Consider the following 25,250-nt stretch of genomic DNA (forward strand, 5'->3'; position numbering starts at 1 on the left):
GTGTGTGTGTGTGTGTGTGTGTGTGTGTTTCTGCATCCCTTCAGTCTTGATGGGTGGGGAGGAGGAGTTCATCAGTGCTGACAGTTAGATATATATGGAGAAAGTCATAAAAGCCTCATCTGATTTGTCACTGAAGTTGTTTGATGATTTCCTCTGTTGTGTCTAATAAGGTAACAGCGAGTGTGATTGGAGGATGTTGGACCTCTTTCTCTCTCATTAAGGGGTGTGAGAGGATGCCTGTACTTCTGTATCATCAGTGCGGAGAAGCTTGAACTGGATGTTGAATTAATTAAGCAGAGAGAGATGGAGAGATGCCTGATACTCATTTTACTGACTACAGTTGTAAAACTCATCACAGCTGGTAAGTACACAAGGACTTAAGTTATTTTTTAGAAATCAGACTTATTTAATCATACATTGCTCTGCTTTTCTCTGGTTGCAAGTGATTTAATTGTAATGTCTCAAACATCATTCTGTAATCATGCAGGTATCTCAGCCCCTCGAGCTGAATGCCAGTAAAATTGATCACACATTTGGAGTTCTGATTTGATTAAACTTTGATTTGGATTTTAGTGACAGACATATTGGGTTTGGGGGGGGGGGATTGCTCATTTGTTGTGATCATGACATACAGGACAAAAAAAAAAAAAAAAAAAAAAAAAAAAATGTAAAGGCCCTATAACAGGAAAAAAAAAAAAAATATATGAAAGGAATACACCAGTTTAATATAGTTTAATATAGTTTAAGCTCTATCAGCATCATTTGTGGCATAATTTGTTTACCACATTTGTTTCCCTGGTAGAAATCTGGGTTACAGTGAAACATTTACAATGGAAGAGAATAAGGCCAGTCTGTACACACAACATCTCAATAATATAGAAACAAAACGTAAACAATATGTGTGTTAACATTATTTTAGTGTGGAAAAAAAATTCTTACTAACCTTTTCTGTGCAAAGTTATATCCAGTTTTACAACTTTGTTTCCATGACAATGTAATGGTATAAAACCTGTAATGTTTTAAACTATTTACAGCTGAAATAATACATGCGTTTTAGGATAATTGATTTAAGTGCTTTTAAAAATTATAAGCTTCACATTTTTGTCTTTAAACCCTAATTTTTTTAATAAAAAGGAGGGAGTCAGCATTCATTTTTTGGGTAACACTTTAGAATACTGATCCTTCATTAATGAGTAACTACACAGGAACAAATGAGTAATGCATTATTAACACTCTACTATTAACTATAAGAAACTGATTAATGGATTAGTAAGTAGCAGTGGTCAGTTGAAGGTGGTAGTACACTATTAGCTACTCAGTACAGTAATTCCTTTTGATGTATTTGGTAACACTTGAGTAATTACTAGTGGGTTACCATGATCTTTACTTTAGAATTGATTATACATGGATACATGCATTATTCACATTAATTATGAACCTATCATATCATATCATATATATCTATATCTATATCATAGTTCTTAGTAGTTCTCTGGGAGGTATGAAAAATAGTAGTTACTGATTAGCTAATAGTGAACCACCACATTCAACTGAGCTTAATTACTTACTTATTCATTAATCAGAGTTTCTTGTTAGTTAATAGTTACAAGAGTGTTAATAATGCATTAACCATTTGTTCCTGCAGTTATTGATTAATGAAGGATCAGTATTCTAAAGTGTTACCTTTAAGTGTTAATCAACATACCTATGATGTTGATTGAGCTCAACTTATATTGAACTCTGAATACACTTTTAAATATTCAGACATGTGTCCCATTTTGTCACTTGTCCCACTTTGTAATACTATGAATTAAACTCTTATCCCTTCATCTCTCTCATTATTACTGCTTAATATTTAGACAATATAAATGTGAGGTTGGTTGGTGGTCACAGTCGCTGTGCTGGTAGAGTGGAGGTTCTTCATAGAGGTCAGTGGGGAACAGTGTGTGATGATTACTGGGACCTTAAAGACGCTACAGTGGTGTGTAGAGAGCTGGACTGTGGAGAACCTGTAGATGCTCTGACTGATGCTCATTTTGGACAAGGATCAGGACCAATCTGGATGACTTTTGTCATGTGTACTGGATCAGAGTCTACACTGAAGAACTGTGGCTCAGCAGGATGGGGTATAAGCAAAAATGATCATAATAAAGATGCTGGCGTCATTTGCTCAGGTAAAGTGTTTTACATATTCAAATTCATATCTTTGTAAGATTTTTTGTGCTTCCATATTGACTTCTAATTTTTAATATGAAAATAAATTTAATATTTATATTTGTTTTGGTTTTCTTTTGTTATTACATTTATTCATTATAAAACTAAAAATAAAATGGCTTCTATGTAAAAATCATTATTGAAATTTATTTATTTAGGATAAACCCCTTGAGATGTAGCATCTCGTTTTTGAGGGGGTCCCAACATTCAAAATTACACAATCTTAACATACAAACATCATGAAATTATAATTAACAATACAAACACAACAACAACAACAACAACAACAACAACACACACACACAAAAAACAAAAACAAAACAACAACAACAACAACAACAACAACAACAACAAAACACAACACAGTGACAGTCTCAAGGGTACAGTCGATCTTAAAATAAGATGTTAAACATTGTTTAAACAACCCAAATGATGTAATGAATCTTATGTCTACAGGTAAATTATTCCAATCCATTGGTGCTTTGAACCTAAATGCTCTTTTACCAACTGTTTTTTTTTTGAGGAACCAAAAAGTAAATCTGAACAGAATGCCTAACTAGATAATTTAATGAACAAGGTACAAAATATGGCTGCAGGAAACTGGGATAATCAAAATGAATACATTACAAGTTGAAGCCAATGAATATGCCTTCTAACATACAGCGATGACCACTGAAGCGCATCATACATTGTACAGTGATGAGTAAAAAAAGAACATCCCAAAACAAATCTACAAACTCTATTATATGCTGTATTAAGTGAGGCAAGATCTGATTTTGATGCCGTTTGATAAACCACATCACAATAGTCAAAAAAATGGAAGTATTAGTTGAGAAGCAAGTTTCTTACGAACACTATATGGAAAACGCTTTCGAGAACGATATAAAGTACTAATTCCAATATTGACTTTGCGTAAAACATGATTAATATGCGATTTAAAAGAGAGATCAGAATCAAGCCATACACCAAGATATTTAATAGTATCAACTTTATGCAAAGATGTACCATCAATACATGATACAACACAAGTAGTAGTTTTGGATTTAAGTTTCTGTCTAGAACCAAAAATCATAATATATGACTTATTTTTATTAAGCATCAATTTATTAACCAAAAGCCACTCTTGTAACATATTAAAATCAGATTGAAGAGATAACTGAATTTGTATAATCCAAATTAGAAACATATATGACGGTATCATCAGCATAAAGTTGTACCTGACAATTTTTGGGAATTAATGATAAATTATTTACATAAATAGAAAAAAGAAGTGGTCCCAATATTGAACCTTGAGGCACACTTCTTTGTTGAATTAAAATTTCTGATTATCTTGAAGCCCCTTAAATAAGTCATGCTTTTGTTGATCTATGATGTCTTCTTTAGAAGTCAGGCTGGTTGGAGGTTCTCGCTGCTCTGGGAGGTTAGAGATACTTGATGATCAGATGTGGGTTTCAGTGTGTGCTGCTGCCTTTGACCAGCAGGATGCAGAGGTTGTGTGTAGAGAGCTGGACTGTGGAGCTCCTGTACAGGTGCTGGGAGAAGATGCTTTTGGAAAAGGAGACGCTCAGATGTGGACACAAGAGATTCAGTGCAGAGGAAACGAGTCTCAGATTCACCTCTGTCCAACATCACCATCACATGAAAACAACTGTTCATATGAAAATGGTGCTGGCTTGGTGTGTGCAGGTTTGAGCATTTTTTTTTTTTTTATAAACTGGAATAAACTTTAATGATCCCAAAATCTACACTAAATATAGTTAATTTTATCATAGTTTTTTCTCTTTGTGTGATACTTTTTTCCCTCATTCTTTCCCTTTGTCCATATGTCTTTACTCCCTCTTTATTCATTTTATAGACAATGTGAGAGTGAGGTTGGTTGGTGGTCACAGTCACTGTGCTGGTAGAGTGGAGGTTCATCATAGAGGTCAGTGGGGAACAGTGTGTGATCTTTTCTGGGATATGGCTGATGCTACAGTGGTGTGTAGAGAGCTGGACTGTGGAGACCCTGTAGACGCTCTGGGAGGTGCTCACTTTGGACCAGGATCAGGAACAATCTGGACAAATCGCAAGTTATGTACTGGATCAGAATCTACACTGAAGAACTGTGGAACAGTAGATTGGTTTGTTCATGACTGTGATCACTCAAAAGATGCAGGAGTCATCTGCTCAGGTAAATGCTCCAAACCCTGCCTTGTTTTTCATCACTGATGATCCAGCTGCCTTAAAGTGAAAGTTCAACCAAAAATGAAAATTCAGTCATCATTTACTTTGTGTCTTTTCAAACCTATGACTTTGTTCGGTGGAGCACTAAATGTATTTTTTTTTTCTCATTTTACTTTCATTATATTGAAAAGAGTTCCAAGTTATTCTGTAAAATTCCCATTTTGTTTCATGAAAGAAAGTCGGATGAGTTTGGATTTACAGGTGATTGAGTAATTTGATTATTTTACTCCATTCACATTAAAAAGTGGTGCTTTGTGGTAGACCAACAATGACAAGAATTACACATTTAGAAACAAAATTTTAACGTTTCTTATCTCTTGCTACTTCAGGTGTCAGGCTTATTGGAAACTCCAGTTGTTCTGGGAGGTTAGAGATACTTGATGATCAGTCGTGGGTTTCAATGTGTGCTGCTGCCTTTGACCAGCAGGATGCAGAGGTTGTGTGTAGAGAGCTGGACTGTGGGGCTCCTGTACAGGTGCTGGGAGAAGATGCTTTTGGCAAAGGAGACGCTCAGATGTGGACACAAGAGATTCAGTGCAAAGGAAATGAGTCTCAAATTCACCTCTGTCCAACATCCTCAATCAAAAACAGCTGTTCACATGATAATTACCAGAGGCTGTTCTGTGCTGGTGAGTTAAAATAATATGAAAGTAATATCACACCTTTTACTCATAGAGTGTGTCTCAGTCAGCACCCTAGTTCAGTAGTCAGAACACTGACCAGGGCGCCAGCCTTTTTAAGGGCTGTTTCAATCACAAAATCCTTTGAGTGCACTGGAATGTTTGCTCCACAAAAATCCCACAATGCACTCCAAAAATAGATGCTCACTATGCCTCCTTAATGGAAATTCTGAGGTGCAAAACAAATAGCAAGAACCAACAAAATATCAACACAATATCATTATATGTATTTGAAGATTTGAAAAGACAAACCATTATTTAATTATATGTCAGCATATACAACAATAGATAGGTAGTGATCAGTCTAGTTAATATTTTTAATTCAAATTTTGCTAAAATGTTGCATAGATATAGAACAATTAAAGTATACAGTATGTCATAACATGCTTTAAACAGAATTAAAAAAATTCAGAAAGATATGTGTTGTTGATAAATACCAGTGATGACGTTTTACGACACAAGCACCAACATGTCACCAGATATTGAGTAATCAGTGTCTGAAAGTGTAGTGAGCCAGTGTGCTTTACCAGTGCCCAAATTTGTGTACATAATATAGTGATACGCGACCTAGTGTGCTTATAGAGATGCACCCATAGTCTCTCTCTGTATTTTTCTACCACTTAGATAAAAAGAATGTGAGGTTGGTTGGTGGTCCCAGTCGCTGTGCTGGTAGAGTGGAGGTTCTTCATAGAGGTCAGTGGGGAACAGTGTGTCATAAATCCTGGCATATGACTGATGCTGCAGTGGTGTGTAGAGAGCTGGACTGTGGAGAACCTGTAGATGCTCTGGGTGATGCTTATTTTGGACCAGGATCAGGACCAATTTGGATGAGTGGTGTGTTATGTACTGGACCAGAGTCTACACTCAAGAACTGCAGGTCACCAGGATGGAGTATACATTCATGTACTCACAATCATGATGCCGGTGTCATCTGTTCAGGTGAGTAATTTAACTGATTGCCCAAGAATTTGTGTTTACATAAAGAATATTTTGTTTGTAAAACTGTCAATTATTGTATGGTTATTGTATTTAACTATCAAACATTTGATTTGTCTACTGTGCTCTGTCATTCATGTAACAAAAAAACAGGTCATAAAGCTTCCAGACTCGTTAATGGATCTCACCTCTGCTCTGGGAGGTTAGAGATACTTGATAATCAGACATGGGTTTCAGTGTGTGCTGCTGCCTTTGACCAGCAGGATGCAGAGGTTGTATGTAGAGAGCTGGACTGTGGGGCTCCTGTACAGGTGCTGGGAGAAGATGCTTTTGGCAAAGGAGACGCTCAGATGTGGACACAAGAGATTCACTGTAGAGGAAATGAATTCCAGATTTCATTCTGTTCAATATCATCGTCACAGAAACACAACTGCACCAGTGACAGTACTGTGGGGCTGATCTGTTCTGGTAAATTATAAATATTCAGTCTCTTTTTGTATTTGATACAGTATATATTCTCTGTTAGCTGCATTATACTTTATTTTAACCTCTATGTTCTTTATTCAGGTTACACAGAGGCCAAAATGATTAACAGTTCAGACTCTTGTTCTGGAAGAGTGGAGCTTCGGTTCCTCAATAAGTGGGGCACAGTGTGTGATGCATGCTGGGATATGAGAGCTGCCAGTGTCCTCTGTAGACAGCTGAATTGTGGGATTGCTGTGTCTGTTGTGGGATCAGACTGGTTTGGAGAGGGAAGTGGTGAAATCTGGGCTGATGTGTTTGATTGTGACGGGAATGAAACAAAACTCTCAGAATGTTCCATCTCTTCATGGAGTCGAGCTGAATGTTCCCATAGACGAGATGTTGGAGTCATTTGCTCTGGTAAACTTATTTGACACTTACAGCATTATGGTACCAAAAACTCTCTGTATAATATATAAACACTATTTAACTATATTCTAACACAATACTTATTTTAGTAAAACATGAGATCTTCTCCTCAGATTCCTCTCTGGCTGTTCATGATGGTCTGGTGCGGTTGTCTGGAGAGAGACAGTGTGAGGGGGAAGTGGAAGTTTCCATCCATCAGGTCTGGAGGAGAGTTCTACTGGACTCCTGGAGTCTCACTGAATCCTCTGTGGTCTGCAGACAGCTGGGCTGTGGCTCTGTGCTGAACTTCTCCAGCTCCTCTTCATTCAGTCCTGAACACAGTCATGAGTGTGTGACGGGCTTCCAGTGCTCTGGGAGTGAAGCTCATCTGGGGAACTGCAGCTCTCCACAAACTCTCAACTGCAACTCCACACAACAGCTGTCAATCACCTGCCTTGGTGAGAAGAGCAACATCTGGGCAGATTCTTCAGTTGTTAGTGATCACTAATGTGTTTCTCTGTCTTTGAATCAGGTCGTGGGTCCATCAGGCTGGTGGGTTTTGGGGGAGACTGTGCAGGGAGGCTGGAGGTTTTTCACAGTGGCTCATGGGGGACAGTGTGTGATGACTCCTGGGATATTAAAGATGCCCATGTGGTGTGCAGACAGCTGCAGTGTGGAGTGGCCCTCAGTAACCAGCAGGTACCAGCCTGGTTTGGTCCTGGTTCTGGACCCATATGGCTGGATGAGGTGGAGTGTGAGGGGAATGAGACGTCCCTGTGGAGCTGCTCTTCTCCAGGCTGGGGAAAACATGACTGTCAACACAAGGAGGACGTAGGAGTCGTGTGCTCAGGTAAATAGTACTCAGCTGTGAAAATTGTTATTCGCATATAAATTGTTATTGTTATTCGTGCTGGTCATATAATTAGAATATCATCAAAAAGTTGATTTATTTCTCTAATTCCATTTAAAAAGTGAAACTTGTATATTATATTCATTCATTATACACAGACTGATATATTTCAAATGTTTATTTTTTTTAATTTTGATAATTATAACTGACAACTAAGAAAAATCCCAAATTCAGTATCTCAGAAAATTAGAATATTACTTAAGACCAATACAAAGAAAGGATTTTTAGAAATCTTGGCCAAAACTATGAACATGAAAAGTATGAGCATGTACAGCACTCAATACTTAGTTGGGGCTCCTTTTGCCTGAATTACTGCAGCAATGCGGCGTGGCATGGAGTCGATCAGTCTGTGGCACTGCTCAGGTGTTATGAGAGCCCAGGTTGCTCTGATAGTGGCCTTCAGCTCTCTGCATTGTTGGGTCTGGCATATTGCATCTTCCTCTTCACAATACCCCATAGATTTTCTATGGGGTTAAGGTCAGGCAAGTTTGCTGGCCAATTAAGAACATGGACACCATGGTGCATGTCCTGATATTGCTGAGTTAGATGCGTTCCTGGGTCAACATATATTGTTGATCCTGGAACAACATTCTAGTCTGAAAATTTAGTCTTATCCCTATTCCTACCCCTAAACCTATCCCTACCCATAAGTTATCCCAAAAATCAGAGGGAAATGATAAATGAATAACACTGATGTAGAAGCACCAATTCATGATTTTAAGCCTAAACTTGACATAATCTGTAAACTTGTCCCTCAAATCTGATTGGTTGATTTGAATGTTGTTCCAAGATCAACAAAAATGTTGACCCAGGAACATGTTGAACTCAGCAAAATCAGGTTCTGCTACCATGGTCCTTAAACCAGGTACTGGTAGCTTTGGCACTGTGTGCAGGTGCCAAGTCCTTTTGGAAAATGAAATCTGCATCTCCATAAAGTTGGTCAGCAGCAGGAAGCATGAAGTGCTCTAAAACTTCCTGATAGACAGCTGTGTTGACCTTGGACCTCAGAAAACACAGTGGACCAACACCAGCAGATGACATGGCACCCCAAACCATCACTGACTATGAAAACTTTACACTGGACCTCAAGCAATGTGGATTGTGTGCCTCTCCTCTCTTCCTCCCGACTCTGGGACCCTGATTTCCAAAGGAAATGCAAAATTTACTTTCATCAGAGAACATAACTTTAGACCACTCAGCAGCAGTCCAGTCCTTTTTGTCTTTAGCCCAGGCGAGACGCTTCTGACGCTGTCGTCTTTTGGACAACTGTCAGGTCAGCAATCTTCCCCATGATTGTGTAGCCTACAGAACTACTGTAGACTGAGAGACCATTTAAAGGCCTTTGCAGGTGTTTTGAGTTAATTAGCTGTTTAGAGTGTGGCACCAGGTGTCTTCAATATTGAACCTTACCTCACAATATTCTAATTTTCTGAGATACTGAATTTGGGATTTTCCTTAGTTGTCAGTTATAATCATCAAAATTAAAAGAAATAAACATTTGAAATATATCAGTCTGTGTGTAATGAATGAATATAATATACAAGTTTCACTTTTTGAATGGAATTAGTGAAATAAATCAACTTTTTGATGATATTCTAATTATATGACCAGCACCTGTATATAATATGTAACATAGAGTGGTTGAAATGAATTGGATGAGAGCTGATATAGTGTTCATGTGTTCATCTAGAGTTTAAAGAGATCAGGTTAACTGAGGGCTGTGAGGGAAATGTGGAGGTTTTCTACAATGGATCCTGGGGTAATGTGTGCTGGAACCAGATGGACAGAGACACAGTGAGTCTGATATGTCAAGAGCTGAACTGTGGAAGATCTGGTGCTTTTTCCAATTCTATACCAAGAGTGGAATCAGCTCTGAACTGGCTGGATGAAGTGAAATGTCGACCACATGATTCAACTCTGTGGCAATGTCCATCTTCACCCTGGGGACAGAATGACTGTGGTGAAGATGAAGGGGCCAAAATCACCTGTTTGGGTAAGACTGATGTATTTTCCAACTCTAAAAATAAAACAGTAATCTGTAAAAATTACTGAGGATATATATATATATATATATTATAATTATGTCTGTCAAATTTAACGTGTTAACTCATGAGATTTTTTTTTTTTTTTTTTTTTTGGCAGTTTAACATTTTAAAAAATATTTACTGCAGCATCCATTTTTTTCAGTGTTTTAGCTAGCATTATATTATAGGATCATTGTAACAAAGTTCAATATCAGGAAGGAAGAGGACAGGGTCGGCTTTGACTACTGACTGCTTTTATTCAGTTTTCTTCTTACAAACAAAAGGGTGTGCAGACAGGCACAAAATGGTCACAAACAGAAATCACAAATCTTCACTCCAGCAGAGTTCAGTGTCCCAGCGTGGGTAGCAGTCAGTGGTCCTTCTCTCTCTCAGCCACTCCTGTTTCTCCTGGCGTTAAATACTCTCTCCACGCCAATTACTGAAACAAGAGACAGGTGTTCGTCATTTGCATTTAACCCACTCACTCAACTGCTCGTCTCCTGACTCTCTCTCCCGCTGCAGACTTCCCTGAACCATGCCCCCTCACCACATACACCCCCCCCCCCCCCCCATTTCTGGAGAGGAAATCGGCCACAGCCATCTGAACACCCGGCCTGTGGACCACCTTGAACTTAAAAGGCTGTAAAGCTAGATACCAACGAGTGATCCGCGTGTTGGTATCCTTCATGCGGTGGAGCCACTGCAGGGGCGCATGGTCCGAACAGACGGTGAATTCCCGTCCCAGGAGATAATAGCGGAGGGTGAGGACGGCCCACCTGATAGCAAGACACTCCTTTTCTATGGTACTATACTTAGCCTCTCTCTTCGAGAGCTTCCGACTAATGTACAGCACCGGCCGTTCCTCCCCCTCTATCTCCTGGGACAGGACAGCACACAGCCCCCTGTCCGACGCGTCTGTCTGCAACAGAAATGGGAGAGAAAAATCAGGAGAGTGTAATAACGGACAGTACTGGACTGTATCTGTAATTAGGAACAAACCTTCTATAATATCCCGCCAGCCCCAGGAACTGTCTCACCTCCTTTTTGGTCTTGGGACGCGGACAGGTCGCAACTGCTGCAGTCTTATCAATTTGGGGACGCACCTGCCCATGTCCCAAGTGGAAGCCCAGATATCTTACTTCCACACGCCCAATTGCACACTTCTTCAGGTTGGCCGTGAGCCCAGCCCCTCTCAGTGATCTCAGGACGGCCCTCAAATGTTGCATATGCCGCTGCCAGTCATGACTAAATATAATTATATCATGTAAATAGGCAGCAGCATACGCAGCATGGGGCCGTAAAATCCTATACATGAGACGCTGAAAGGTAGCCGGAGCCCCGAACAGCCCGTACGGAAGGGTGACAAATTGGTGCAATCCAAACGGCGTGGTGAAAGCTGTTTTTTCTTTAGATAATGGAGACAAGGGGATCTGCCAATATCCCTTTGTTAAGTCCAGTGTCAAATAAAAGCGAGCCGTACCGAGCCGATCAAGCAATTTGTCCACCCGTGGCATTGGATACACGTTGAATTTTTACACAGCATTCACCTTGCGATAATCCACACAGAACCGAACCGAGCCGTCTGTTTTCGGAACTAAAACTATCGGGCTCGCCCAGTTACTGTGCATTGCCCCTATTTCTGCCTGAACCACTTTTTTCTTGTGTTCCGGCAAGCGATACGGCTGACTGCGAACTACCACGCCCGGCTCTGTCTCGATATGGTGCTGAATCAGATTAGTATGGCCCGGTAGGGGTGAGAACACGTCCGCAAATTCTGCTTGTAATTTTGTGAGGTCAGTGAGCTGGGAGGGCGAGAGATGATCTCCTCCTGGGGCCAGCGCGAGAGATTGTATCTTGGTATTCACCTCTGGCCCGAGATCATCCTCTCCACCAATCACCGTCGCCAGCATCACTGCCTCTGCCTCATTCCACTTTTTGAGGAGGCTGAGGTGATATATCTGACGTGCTCCCCTCCTATCAGACTGTATTACCTCAAAATCGAGATCTCCAATTTGCCGTGTGACCTCAAATGGTCCTTGCCACTTTGCCAATAATTTAGAGCTTGACGTTGGGAGCAATACAAGCACTTTCTCTCCCGGTGCAAATTTTCGTAAGTTAGTCCCCCTGTTATACAGCTGGCTCTGTCTGTCCTGGGCTTGTAACAAATTCTCCGTTGACAGCCGCCCCAAAGTGTGGAGTTTTGTTCTCAAGTCCATTACATACTGAATTTCGTTCTTACTTTGAGATGGTCCGTCCTCCCTGTGATGATGAACACATAGGTCATCATCACGTGAACATCAGTTCAATATGTTATTGTTTATTTATTTATGGGTTGTTATGATTTGACATGAGTTTTCATATGTTTGTTTAATACATGTCATAGTCTTACATTTCAACTTACTTGTCTGGTCTTGTATTTGAAAACACATGATGGCATCACATGGATATCACCAATTACTCTTATTCAGTGGTCATACTATTTTCTAGAGTGGGGAGAGATGTGTAAATACTATGATCTGGTGAATCTTTCTTTTGTATTTGTATGTTGTGCTGGTTGGTATTATGATTGAAACGTAAGAAATGAATTGCTTATGTATTTATATGATATTCAATGAATCTGGTGTGAAGTGTTACGGGTGAAATCTTTCCCCGTAACAATGGTTTGACCCATTAGTGTTTGGCGGGAAACTGGTCTAGTTAACCCATGATCTGTGTATGTTTGGGGCAGTCTGTGAATGATGCAAGGGCGTGAAGATGTTTGTCTGAAGTGAGATAAACAGTTTTATATTCCAGTTGTGCCGCTGTGCCTTGTGTAGTGCCAGATTTTGCTGCTCACAGCATTTTCTTTTGTATTTTAGTACAAGTATGTGTTGAATTTATTTTTGCATTATATATATATATATATATATATATATATATATATATATATATATATATATATATTTTTTTTTTTTTTTATTTATTTATTTTTTTGTATTTTGTTGGCTGCACCTGCTGGTGAAAGGCATTTAAAATAAACCACGACTGTCATTTGGAAAAACTATTGTGTGCTTCCTAACTCTTCCCTGGCTGCTCGACAACACGCTACATGACACTCCCAAGTTTCTCGCAGGACATCCAGAACCCTGCGGGGCTGGCGTCCATAGAGAAGCTCGAAGGGGGAAAACCCCGTGGAGGCTTGCGGGACTTCTCGCATAGCGAACAAGAGGGGTTCTAACCACTTATCTCAATTTTTGGCGTCTTCCTGAATGAATTTACGATTCATGGTTTTAAGCGTGCGATTAAAACGTTTGACCAGCCTGTCAGTTTGTGGGTGAAAGATGCTGGTATGGATCGTTTTAATGCCCATCAATTCGTAAAGTTCGCATAATGTACGTGACATAAACGCCGTGCCTTGATCAGTGAGGATTTCTTTTCGAATCCCCACCCGGGAGATTAGACTAAACAGTGCATCTGCAACACTCTTAGTGGAAATGCTGCGGAGAGCCACTGCTTCAGGATATCGTGTTGCATAATCCACAATCACTAATGCAAAGCGATGTTCTCTAGCTGTTCGCTCTAATGACCTGATAAGGTCCATACCAATTCTCTCGAAGGGGACCTGCATTAATGGAAGGGGGCGCAAAGGCGCTTTTGGGGTGGCCGGTGGATTCACCAACTGACATTCACGACAAGACGCGCACCACCTGCGCACGTTCTCGTGAATGCCCGGCCAAAAGAATCGGGTCATGAGGCGATTTAGTGTTGTTGCCTGTCCAGCCATTGGATTAGAATGAGCCGCTTGGAAAAGCATTTCCCTGCGGCTCCTTGGAACTAAGAACTGGGTTGTATCTTCTTTTGTCTGGGTGTCTTGGGTCACCCGATACAACCGATTTTTTTATCACTGCAAAATATGGATAGGCAAGAGCGCGTCCAGGCTGGAGAGGCTGACCATCGATGACTTGGACCTGCTCAAATGCACGTTTTAACGTCTCATCCTGAGACTGCTCCAGGGGGAAGTCATTGCGCTCCGAGAGAATTATTCTCTAGATTTCACTCTGTTCCCCTGAAGCAGCACTCAGTGGTCCCCGATCAGTCTCCCCCACCTGCACCCGCGCCTCCACATCCAGCGCATTTTTTCCCCAAGAAGCATCTGTGCATAAATAACCCAATAATTCAGAAAATGCTGGCCAATTTGTTCCCAGAATTAACGGATGCCGGAGGTGCGGATTTACTGCCACCTCAACACTATGCTTTTGTCCCCGGAATTGAATAATGACCGGTACTACAGGATATTCCACCACATCCCCGTGCACACACCGCACCTTAACCACGCGGCTTGTATCCAATACCCCGGGGCGGGACTCGCGGATAGCCAGGCGGCCGTGACCTGGGGAGAGGGACAGGACAAAAGAGAGGGACAGAAGATGTAGAGGGAGAGAGAGAAGCAGATGGAAGGGGTTCGCCGACCCCGGGGCACGCCACCATATGGTCCTCCGCGAGGTGGATGGCCGAGTCCAGCGACGTGGGGCGGTGGCACTGGACCCACTCGACTGTCTTCTTCGGTAGCCGAGTGATAAACTGCTCCAGCACCACTTGATCGTTGATCTTCTCCACGTCGCTTCCCTCAGCCAACAGCCATTTGTGGCAGGAGTCCCGGAGCTGTTGGTCCATCATGAAGGGTCATGGTGGAGGATGGCCCTTTTCAGGTCGTCGAAGACCAGGAGATTCTGCACCGGAAGCTGCTGTGCCGCTATCTGGGACTCCCCGGAGAGCAACGGGACCAGGCGCATCGGCCACTGGTCCCGCGGCCAGCCTGACAGCTCGGCTGTCTTCTCAAATAAGTCCAGGAATGCCTCCGGGTCGTCTGCAGATCCCATTTTGTTGAAGGGCAGGGGGGCGGGCACAGCGCGATGTTCCATGGCTTCCGGTCTAACCTCCCGGTCAATCCAGCTCCGGAACCTCTCGCGGTCCTCCTGCTGGGTCTGGACAACGATTTGAAAAGATCTTTCCTGATCTTTCCGTAAGTCCAGCAGGGCCTGATGTTGTTCTTGTTGCATGACCGCGAGGCTGCTGATAATCTCCGCAAATGGCGTTCCGGAGGACGATTGCATGGCGGCGGCTTTCCTTTCCCTTCCTGGGTTTCGGCACCAGTGTAACAAAGTTCAATATCAGGAAGGAAGAGGACAGGGTCGGCTTTGACTACTGACTGCTTTTATTCAGTTTTCTTCTTACAAACAAAAGGGTGTGCAGACAGGCACAAAACGAAACAGACAGAAATCACAAATCTTCACTCCAGCAGAGTTCAGTGTCCCAGCATGGGTAGCAGTCAGTAGTCCTTCTCTCTCTCAGCCACTCCTGTTTCTCCTGGCATTATATACTCTCTCCACGCCAATTACTGAAACAAGAGACAGGTGTTCGTCATTTGCATTTAACCCACTCACTCAACCGCTCATCTCCTGACTCTCTCTCCCGCTGTAGACTTCACTGAACCACGCCCCCCTCGCCACATTCATGCTTTTATTCATGCAGATTCTTTTAAACCATTCAAGCATGACAAAAGAGAACTCAGTGTCTGTGAATTTCCTGTCTGTATGACACACACACACATGACTCACACACAGAAAGCCACGTCAGACAGCCTGCCGGCCACATTTAGTTCTCTTTCATACTTGAATGGACAAAAACACACAAAATTATGACAGAATGCCTAATAAACCTGCTGGTGTCTGCCATTAATGTTAATCAAAGAACAAACGAGAAAATTACTCACTGCTCTTGACTGAATAACTTTTATAGCTTTAATAAGTATTAATCTATATTTGATTTATAATTTATGCAGTGAAGAATATGAAGTGTTTGATAACTTTATTTAATTTCTATATAGGTCGAATGTCTAAAATGTATACTGTCTTTATTTTATGTCTACATTAATTTGGAGATGAAATGTGAAATTATTACAAAATAAAAATATATATTAAAAACTTTAATGTTACATGTGATTAATCAAGATTAATCACAAAAAGATTTTTTTTTTTTTTTTTAATTGATTTACAGCATTAAATATACTATTACATTAACTTGTGATTACAGAGCAGGAGAGTCATGAGTCTCCTAGAAGCTCTTTGTCATGCTCCGCATCTCCACATCAGAGACAGTGTTCAGGTAAGATCATTTGATGCAGAAAAACCATTTGTGATGAATGCTTGTAATTTTGTTTGGGGGAACCAAGATGATTTAAAGGGTTAGTTCACCCAAAAATGAAAATTCTGTCATTAATTACTCACCCTCACGCTGTTCCACACCCATAAGATCTTCGTTCATCTTCAGAACACAAATTAAGATAATTTGTTGAAATCCGATGGCTCCGTGAGGCCTGCATAGGGAGCAATGACATTTCCTCTCTCAAGACAAGACAAAACACTATGGCGTTATTTTACTGTCAATTGTCGAGAGCACATTATTGTGACGCGAGAGCATATCAATGTAATGCGCGAGCGCAAATCTGTCCGCTCGCGCGCGGATTTCCTCTGCTCTCGCGCAAATCTGTCCGCTCGCGCGCGGATTTCCTCTGCTCTCGCGCAAATCTGTCCGCTCGCGCGCGGATTTCCTTTGCTCTCGCGCAAATCTGGACGCGCGCGCTCAAATATACAGTGCTCTCTTATGAACTGCCTCTCCTCTCGCTCAGATATTGCGTGTGCACGCTCAAACTGTTTCCTGCGTGCTCAAACGTGTCCTGCGCGCTCAAACTGCACATGTGCGCTCACGAATCTCTCCGTGCTCTTGCAGAAATTAATTTGCCTTTTGGATTAAACGCTGTCAAAAGTTATAAACCAATCAGAAGAGACGACTGATCCATGAAAATGCTACATGGAATCTTATTGGCTGAGAGTGAACTGCGCCTGGAATTCTTTCGACAAAGATATGTATTTTACTTATTCACAATTTAATAATATTTATCAAATGTAACCTAGTCTAACTGCATCACATTACAGGTCAAACCCCTATTTATCTAAACAAACAAACAAAAAATGTTTCTTAAAGTTATTGTGGTCATACGTTTTGTGTTGAAATTTAAAAAAAAAAAAATAGGTAACATTTTACAATAAGGTTTTTATTTGTTAACATTAGTTAATGTATTATCTAACATGAACTAACAATGTGCAATACATTACTGTAATTATTAATCTTTGTTAACGTTAAAAATACAGCTCTTTGTTGGTTGTTTACTTCACAGTGCATTTAATAATGTTAACAAATACAACATTTGATTTTAATAACGTATTAGTAAATGTTGAAATTAACATGAACAAATATTAATAAATGCTGAAGAAGAGCAATTCATTATTAGTTAATGTTAACTAATGCAGTTAAATAATGTTAACACAACCTTATTGTAAAGTATTACCAACAAATATCTTCTGATTTAAGACCGAACAAGATCAGGGTCAAATCGTCATTCCCTTAATACTTAATGTGGAGATCACATATACCACTATAGTCAATTTCTTTTGAGGTCTGGAATTAATGATTCTGATACATCAAATACATTCTGATACATCAAATACATTTTAACAGTCACTGGTCACCACCTACTGGCAGAACAGTGTAACAACATTAGTTTCAACATTCATTTAGCTACTTATTTTAATTGCTGAAATCAGTGTATATTCAGACTATAAATTGTTATTGCAATACTTGCATTATTATTTAATGTTTGCAACACAGATGTAGCAATAGTATGTTGTTGAAAACACTTTGTGAAGCTGTTTAAAACATATAGCTTACATGACCACTGCTTTCAGCAGCAATGCAAAAGCAGGTTTAAATATTCTGGTATGATTGTAATTTCAAAAGGTTTAATAGACATAACCGAATCGTTGTCATTTAGGAATAAGATCGCGTTCTTTTGCTTAATCGTGCATACACAAGAGCTTAGGTATTTTTGTATGTCATGTTTTATACCAGACCTCAAAAGAAATTGACAATGGTGGTATGTGATCTCCACATTAAGTATTAAGGGAATGACGATTTGACCCTGATCTTGTTCGGTCTTAAATCAGAAGATATTTGTTGGTAATACTTTACAATAAGGTTGCGTTAATATTATTTAACTGCATTAGTTAACATTAACTAATAATGAATTGCTCTTCTTCAGCATTTATTAATATTTGTTAATGTTAATTTCAACATTTACTAATACGTTATTAAAATCAAATGTTGTATTTGTTAACATTATTAAATGCACTGTGAAGTAAACAACCAACAAACAGCTGTATTTTTAACGTTAACAAAGATTAATAATTACAGTAATGTATTGCACATTGTTAGTTCATGTTAGATAATACATTAACTAATGTTAACAAATAAAAACCTTATTGTAAAATGTTACCTATTTTTTTTTTAAAAATTTAAACACAAAACGTATGACCACAATAACTTTAAGAAACATTTTTTGTTTGTTTGTTTAGATAAATAGGGGTTTGACCTGTAATGTGATGCAGTTAGACTAGGTTACATTTGATAAATATTATTAAATTGTAAAGAAATAAAATATATATTTTTGTCGAAAGAATTCCAGGCGCAGTTCACTCTCAGCCAATAAGATTCCAGGTAGCATTTTCATGGATCAGTCGTCTCTTCTGATTGGTTTATAACTTTTGACAGCATTTAATCCAAAAGCAAATTAATTTCTGCAAGAGCACGGAGAGATTCGTGAGCGCACGTGCAGTTTGAGCGCGCAGGACACGTTTGAGCACGCAGGAAACAGTTTGAGCGTGCACACGCAATATCTGAGCGAGAGGAGAGGCAGTTCATAAGAGAGCACTGTATATTTGAGCGCGCGCGTCCAGATTTGCGCGAGAGCAAAGGAAATCCGCGCGCGAGCGGACAGATTTGCGCGAGAGCAGAGGAAATCCACGCGCGAGCGGACAGATTTGCGCTCGCGCATTACATTGATATGCTCTCGCGTCACAATAATGTGCTCTCGACAATTGACAGTAAAATAACGCCATATTAGCAGATTCTGTACAAAGTGATGTCACTTTGTACAGGCCCTGGCCACGAGTGTTGACGGACACTGCTGTATTAGACCCCGCCCTGAGCGAGTTATACACAGTCCACCATTGTCTTGATACAGGAGCAGCTGTGGCAACAAGAATGTCTCATAAGCGATTGAGATGTTTTGTTTTTGGCTTTAAGAGTGAATATTAGTTATGGTAGAAATGAAATGTTTTGAAACTTTGAATCAATCACTGTTTTGAAGCGTTCAAAGTGCCACGCGCTGGTCAGAACAGTGTAAATGCAATGAAAACTCAGCTAAAACATGCATAAAATCAGCTTTTTCAAATGTTTTGTTGAAAGCGTAATCTATTAAAAGCAATTGGCAAATTATCTAATACCATTAAATATGAAGCGCCTGTATAATATGTGTTATTTTATTAAACTGTAGGGCTTGTGTTGTTTTGTTTAATGGAGATCTTGATTAATAAGACCAAGAGACTTTTAACTACAACTCTTCATTTTATTATACAAATTTGTCATTAAATGTCTACAAATGTATAAAACTGATCCGAGATCAGGTAAAATCCATACAGACACTATGGCCCGTAATGGTGGACTATTGACATTTTTCGAAACAGTTGTGATGTAAGAAAGCCTCATTTACTGAAATCACGTGACTTTGGCAGTTTAATAAACAAATGATTCGCAAAAGTTTCGAAGCCTCACAAAGCATGTTGCAAAAGCACCCATCACTGAACATAGCAGTCTTCATTTATTCCGTACATCTGAGCCGCTGAAGACACTGTGGATTGGATTTATTTTTGAAGGGAATGTGCCACAGATCTAAAATACACATGCGATTTCTGTCCCTGCTGTTTACATTCACCGACATAACAGACTCTGTTTATGTGAACTTTGTGTTTTTGACATAACCCGTGTGTATTTGGCAGTGTAAAGCGTTAGTTTACCCAAAAATGAAATTTCTGTCTTTAATTATTCACCCTCATTAAATGCATCTTCAGAAACAAAAAGAAAAGAAAAAAAAAAAAAAAAACATGAAACAATGATGATTCATTAAAGGTAGAAAAGCATATTCAACATATCTTAGAAATGTAGATTAAAAATGAAGTTTGTTGACAATATTCACACAACTGTGACAATTTCAATATTCTTTGATAAACTGCTTAAATATGGTCATTAACAGACAATCTTGATAAATGAAATACTGCTAACATTATAATTTCTAAACATTGTTTATTGCCCTGATTTCCACAGTTCAGTGTTATGAATCAGAGTCAGGGTTAAATGTTTCTTCACTTAACCATTTATTTCCTCTTTCTGGGGAATGTAGGAGAGTCTTCCAGTGACAAAACATCATAGTTACAATGTCTTGCACAAATACGTTTTATGAACATTTGTTAAATACATGTTAGAAAACATTGAAGGATGTTTGCATAAATGTTATTCAGTGGCTGTGAAGTTCTACATTTACACCAATAAAAAACGGTCCTAATAAGAACTCAATTGCATTACATTGTAGGATGCAATATACAAAATGTATATACTGAATATTGAAAGCCAGCAGCAATTTTAAGAGAAAGATCTTTCTCATCCTATGAGAGATCATAATACTCGTCTACTCCCAATTCCTGAATTGTTCTTAGTACAGTTAAAGACAAGAATGAACAAACTCTTTTAAGAAGTCATTATGTTGATTTTTCTGTTGTCTGTCTTTGATGTCATTGTATTTTAGAGAAATTTGTTATATGGTATTGACTTTCATATCTCTATTGTGATTTTCTAATGTTTTTTTATCATAAGAATTTTCTGTTAACTCAAACTTTTTAAGCAGAAAAAATAAACTTCAAACTTTGTCTAAAGTCAGCATAACAAAATATATATTGGAAAATGAATATGCAGTTCTAGGCATTTGGCTATTGATTATTCATGCTGGTTTGAAAGTGTTGTAGATTTGGAGATGAGGTTATGATTTATATAGACCTTGATAATGACAGTTCAGAGCATTGATCCAGAGCATTTCTGTTCTGTGATTTCAGTTGTTGACAGTCTTTTACTGTTATCTTGTGGATACAGATGAGGTGCAGTAATATACATACAAGTACAAGTACATACAATTTCGGTATTATAAACCTTTTGGCTTGCTTAGTTGGGGACACTTAATATTCAACAATATTATTGATTTGACTGCACTGACACTATCAAACTGAGCTGGATGATGACATCACTGTTTTCTGCTTTATTGCTGAATTGAACTCATTCCATAATTGATTAACTTTTATTATTGAACCAAACTGAATCAGGACTGAACTGTTGTCTTTTTAGAGCTAATTTACAGTAGAACTGAATTCTGTTTGCATCTTTGAATCATTATTTTCCTGTTTATCACGGTAATGCTTTGAAACAATCTGTATTGTATAAATTGCTATAAATAAAGGTGACTTGACTTGATTTACCTGTGGGTAATCTTAAATCTCATGGCTCGCATGTTACTTTCAAAACTTGTATGATCATTAGGCTATGACTTGTATTGAAATTATTAATATTTACATTATTATGACTTGTATTGACCATTATGATTCTATTTCTTGAATCACTTAGTTGACACATGAAATTAATTCCTTAATACAACATGCAACGTAGGAACAACACTGAATACAAACTCTTGGCTTGCACTTGTCCACCTTGGGAGCTTGAGCAAAATTCTTAATGCGTCATTAAATGCTACCTGAAGCTTTTTCATTTTAGCTTTACTATGTCTACACCATAGATGCGCCGTATAAAATGAAGTACAGTAAGCTCTAAAAAAGTACTATTTTAACATCATCTGTGCACATATAAAATTTACGAGCCAACATATTTGCCTGTCCATACAACTTACAGCACTGACGCTGTACATCATCATCATTTAAATAATTTCTAATAATGTGACCCAAGTATTTTATTTTATCCACCACATTCAATACTTCGTCACACAAATAAAATGAGGGAAAATTTTGCTTAAGATCCTCTTTGGATTTAACAATCATAACCACACTCTTTTTAGTATTAAATTTGATATCATACTGCACACCATAACTTGAACATATACGAAGCAACTGTTGTAATCCAGCACTATAAGGGGACAGAATAACTAAATCATCAGCATACATCAAATGGTTAATAAGACTATCACCTGTTACACATCTGGTCTTACATTCATTTAACTCAATAGAAAGATCATCCATATACAAATTAAAATGAAGAGGTGACAATATTCCCCCTTGCCCAACCCCATTTGTCATATAAAAGGGTGCCAAAACATTCCTGCTATTCCTGCTTTGATGCTATCAAATCTACATGTTCTATCATTGACAACCTCTCTCCATCTGTGGAGGTTTATTTATTTCATTATTCAAATCTACCACTACTGTGGAAGTATGAGTGTGCAAAACAAGGTGCTTTAGCAGAAATGTAGTTCACTGGCTCTCTCTGCTGGTCACAAGGTGAACAACATGCTCATCTTCACTGAAATTTATGGTTTTTGTGGGTAACCTGAAAGAAACCACTTTTGTGCAATAAAGTAAATTTCACATTAATTACAGTAATTATTTAGAGATATAGATAAAATGTTTCACAATTTTTTTTTCTGACTGTCATTAGTGTAATAAGGGCTTACTTGTGTGCTGTGTTCTTGGTAAACATTTACTTAATTGGTTTTGTAAATGAGACATTTTACAGAATTGCGTTTATTACATGTTAATATCATGCTAACATATGTATACACTAATAGACAGTGTTTAGGACATTTACAGTTAGTTATCGGTGCTTTTATCTCTTCTCTGCAGGTGTTGGGCTTTGATGCTGTAAATAAACTGGAGAGTTTCCTGTCTCCTGTAAGTCAAATGTGTGTGTGTGTGTGTGTGTCTTGATGGGTGGGGAGGAGGAGATCATCAGCGCTGACAGTTAGATATATATGGAGAAAGTCATAAAAGCCTATTCTGATTTGTCACTGAAGTTGTTTGATGGTTTCCTCTGTTGTGTCTAATAAGGTAACAGCGAGTGTGATTGGAGGGTGTTGGACCTCTTTCTCTCTCATTAAGGGGTGTGAGAGGATGCCTGTACTTCTGTATCATCAGTGCGGAGAAGCTTTACTGGATGTTGAATTAATCAAGCAGAGAGAGATGGAGAGATGCCTGACACTCATTTTACTGACTACAGTTGTAAAACTCATCACAGCTGGTAAGTGCACAAGAAATTAAAGAGATTGTTAGAAATGAAGGGGTCAGACTGTTATTTAATCACTTAAAATTAAACTATACTGTAATGTGTGTGTGTTTTTAGATGCCTGTGTAAACACATTGTTACAATATTTTGAATATGCTCGTGTGTTTAAAAGGCAATTTCCCTCTCTCACTCTCTCTCTCTCTCTCTCTCTCTCTCTCTCCAATTTATAAAGAGCTATAAATAAGTTTTACATGATGGTCTTTTTATTATTCTTTATAATATATCATTATCAAAATAAGAGGCAATTCATTATTATTGTTTTTTTTTTTTTTTTTGTCCTGTCTTGTGATCACAATTTGATTTTTCAAGTAATATCAACATTGTAAATGTTGTCTCAATCTTCTGTTATATAATAAATAAATAAATAAAAAATCATGCATTGATCAACTTTTTTTCAGGTTGCAAATGATTTAATCGTCATGTCTCAAACATCATTCTATAATCATGCAGGCATCTCAGTCCCTCGAGCTGGGTGGCATTAAAATTGATTATAAATTTGGAGTTCTGATTTGATAAACATTGATTTGTAAATATTAGTGACAGACAAGTTAGCTTGAGCAAATTCCATTAACATTTTTTATTTTCAAAAAAGTAAAAAATAATCACTCATTCACAATCCAGCAGCATAAATACTATATTATGTTATGTCACAATCACAAGAAAATAAGGTTGTGATCATGACAAACAAGACAGAAAAAAACCCCAAAGGCCTTTTAGGGTTACCATGATAGCCTCTTAAACAACACCAAGAGCTCTGCTGCAGAAGAACTATAGAGGGAAAAATAAATATAAAAGGAATACATTAGGTTTAATATAGTTTAAGCTCAATCGACATCATTTGTGGCATAATTTTGTTTACTACAAAAATAAATTCCAACTTTTCCCTCCTTTAAAAAAAAATAAACATTTAAAGTGGAAGAGAATGGGGCCAATCCATAATCTTAAAAACATTTGCTCTCTCTCGATAATATAGAAACAAAACTTAAACAATATGTGTGTTAACATGATTTTAGTGTGGAAAAAAACTGCTTACTAACCTTTTCTGTGCAATTGTTTTATAACTTTGTTTCCATGACAATGTAATGGTATAAACCCTGTAATAATTTACAGCTTAAATAATACATACATTTTAGTATAATTGATTTAAGTGTTTTTATAAAATCATCATTTTTTTGATATAAAAAAGAGCCAGTCAGCATGAATCTTTATTTTTTATTTATTTATTTATTTATTTTTTTTAACATACCTATGATGTTGATTGAGCTCAACTTGTATTAAACTCTGAATATTCTTTTAAATATTCAGATGTGTGTCCCATTTTGCCACTTGTCCCACTTAGTAATGCTATGAATTAAACTCATCCCTTCATCTCTCTCATTGTTACTGCTTAATGTTTAGACGGTGTGAATGTGAGGTTGGTTGGTGGTCACAGTCGCTGTGCTGGTAGAGTGGAGGTTCTTCATAGAGGTCAGTGGGGAACAGTGTGTGGTGATGACTGGGATTTGGCTGCTGCTTCAGTGGTGTGTAGAGAGCTGGACTGTGGAGAACCTGTAGATGCTCTGAGTGATGCTCATTTTGGACCAGGATCAGGACCAATCTGGATGAGTTTTGTCATGTGTACTGGATCAGAGTCCACACTGAAAAACTGTGGGACAGGAGGATTGGGTATAAGCAACTGTGATCATACTAAAGATGCTGGAGTCATCTGCTCAGGTAAAGTATTTTACATATTCAAATTCATATCTTTGTAAGATTTTTTGTGCTTCCATATCGGCTTCTAATTTTTAAAGAAATTGATTTTAAAATGTTGACTTCAGTAATAGATTTCATATTTATATTACTTTTTTAGTGTTTTTTTTACATCATTTATTGATTAAAAGACTTACAATAAAATGGTTTTTATGTACAAATCATTATCTTGAAGCCCCATAAGCCATGCTTTTGTTGATCTGTGTTGTGTTATTTAGAAGTCAGGCTGGTTGGAGGTTCTCGCTGCTCTGGGAGGTTAGAGATACTTGATAATCAGTTGTGGATGTCAGTGTGTGCTGCTGCCTTTGACCAGCAGGATGCAGAGGTTGTGTGTAGAGAGCTGGACTGTGGGGCTCCTGTACAGGTGCTGGGAGAAGA

The 25,250-nt window shown here is 38.5% G+C and overlaps 1 protein-coding gene across 1 annotated transcript; it reads left to right on the forward strand.

The window, feature by feature from the left end:
* Nucleotides 1-22,657: 22,657 nt before the first annotated feature.
* LOC125245622 (scavenger receptor cysteine-rich domain-containing group B protein-like) lies at nt 22,658-25,132 on the forward strand. The gene is made up of 4 exons (XM_048156289.1): nt 22,658-22,732; nt 22,889-23,078; nt 24,522-24,841; nt 25,091-25,132. The coding sequence occupies exons 2-4, from the start codon at nt 22,952-22,954 to the stop codon at nt 25,130-25,132; spliced, it is 489 nt and encodes a 162-aa protein (XP_048012246.1). The 5' UTR covers nt 22,658-22,732; nt 22,889-22,951.
* Nucleotides 25,133-25,250: the final 118 nt, after the last annotated feature.

Source organism: Megalobrama amblycephala, linkage group LG14 (genome assembly GCF_018812025.1).
Source record: "Megalobrama amblycephala isolate DHTTF-2021 linkage group LG14, ASM1881202v1, whole genome shotgun sequence".
Classification (NCBI taxonomy): Eukaryota; Metazoa; Chordata; class Actinopteri; order Cypriniformes; family Xenocyprididae; genus Megalobrama; species Megalobrama amblycephala.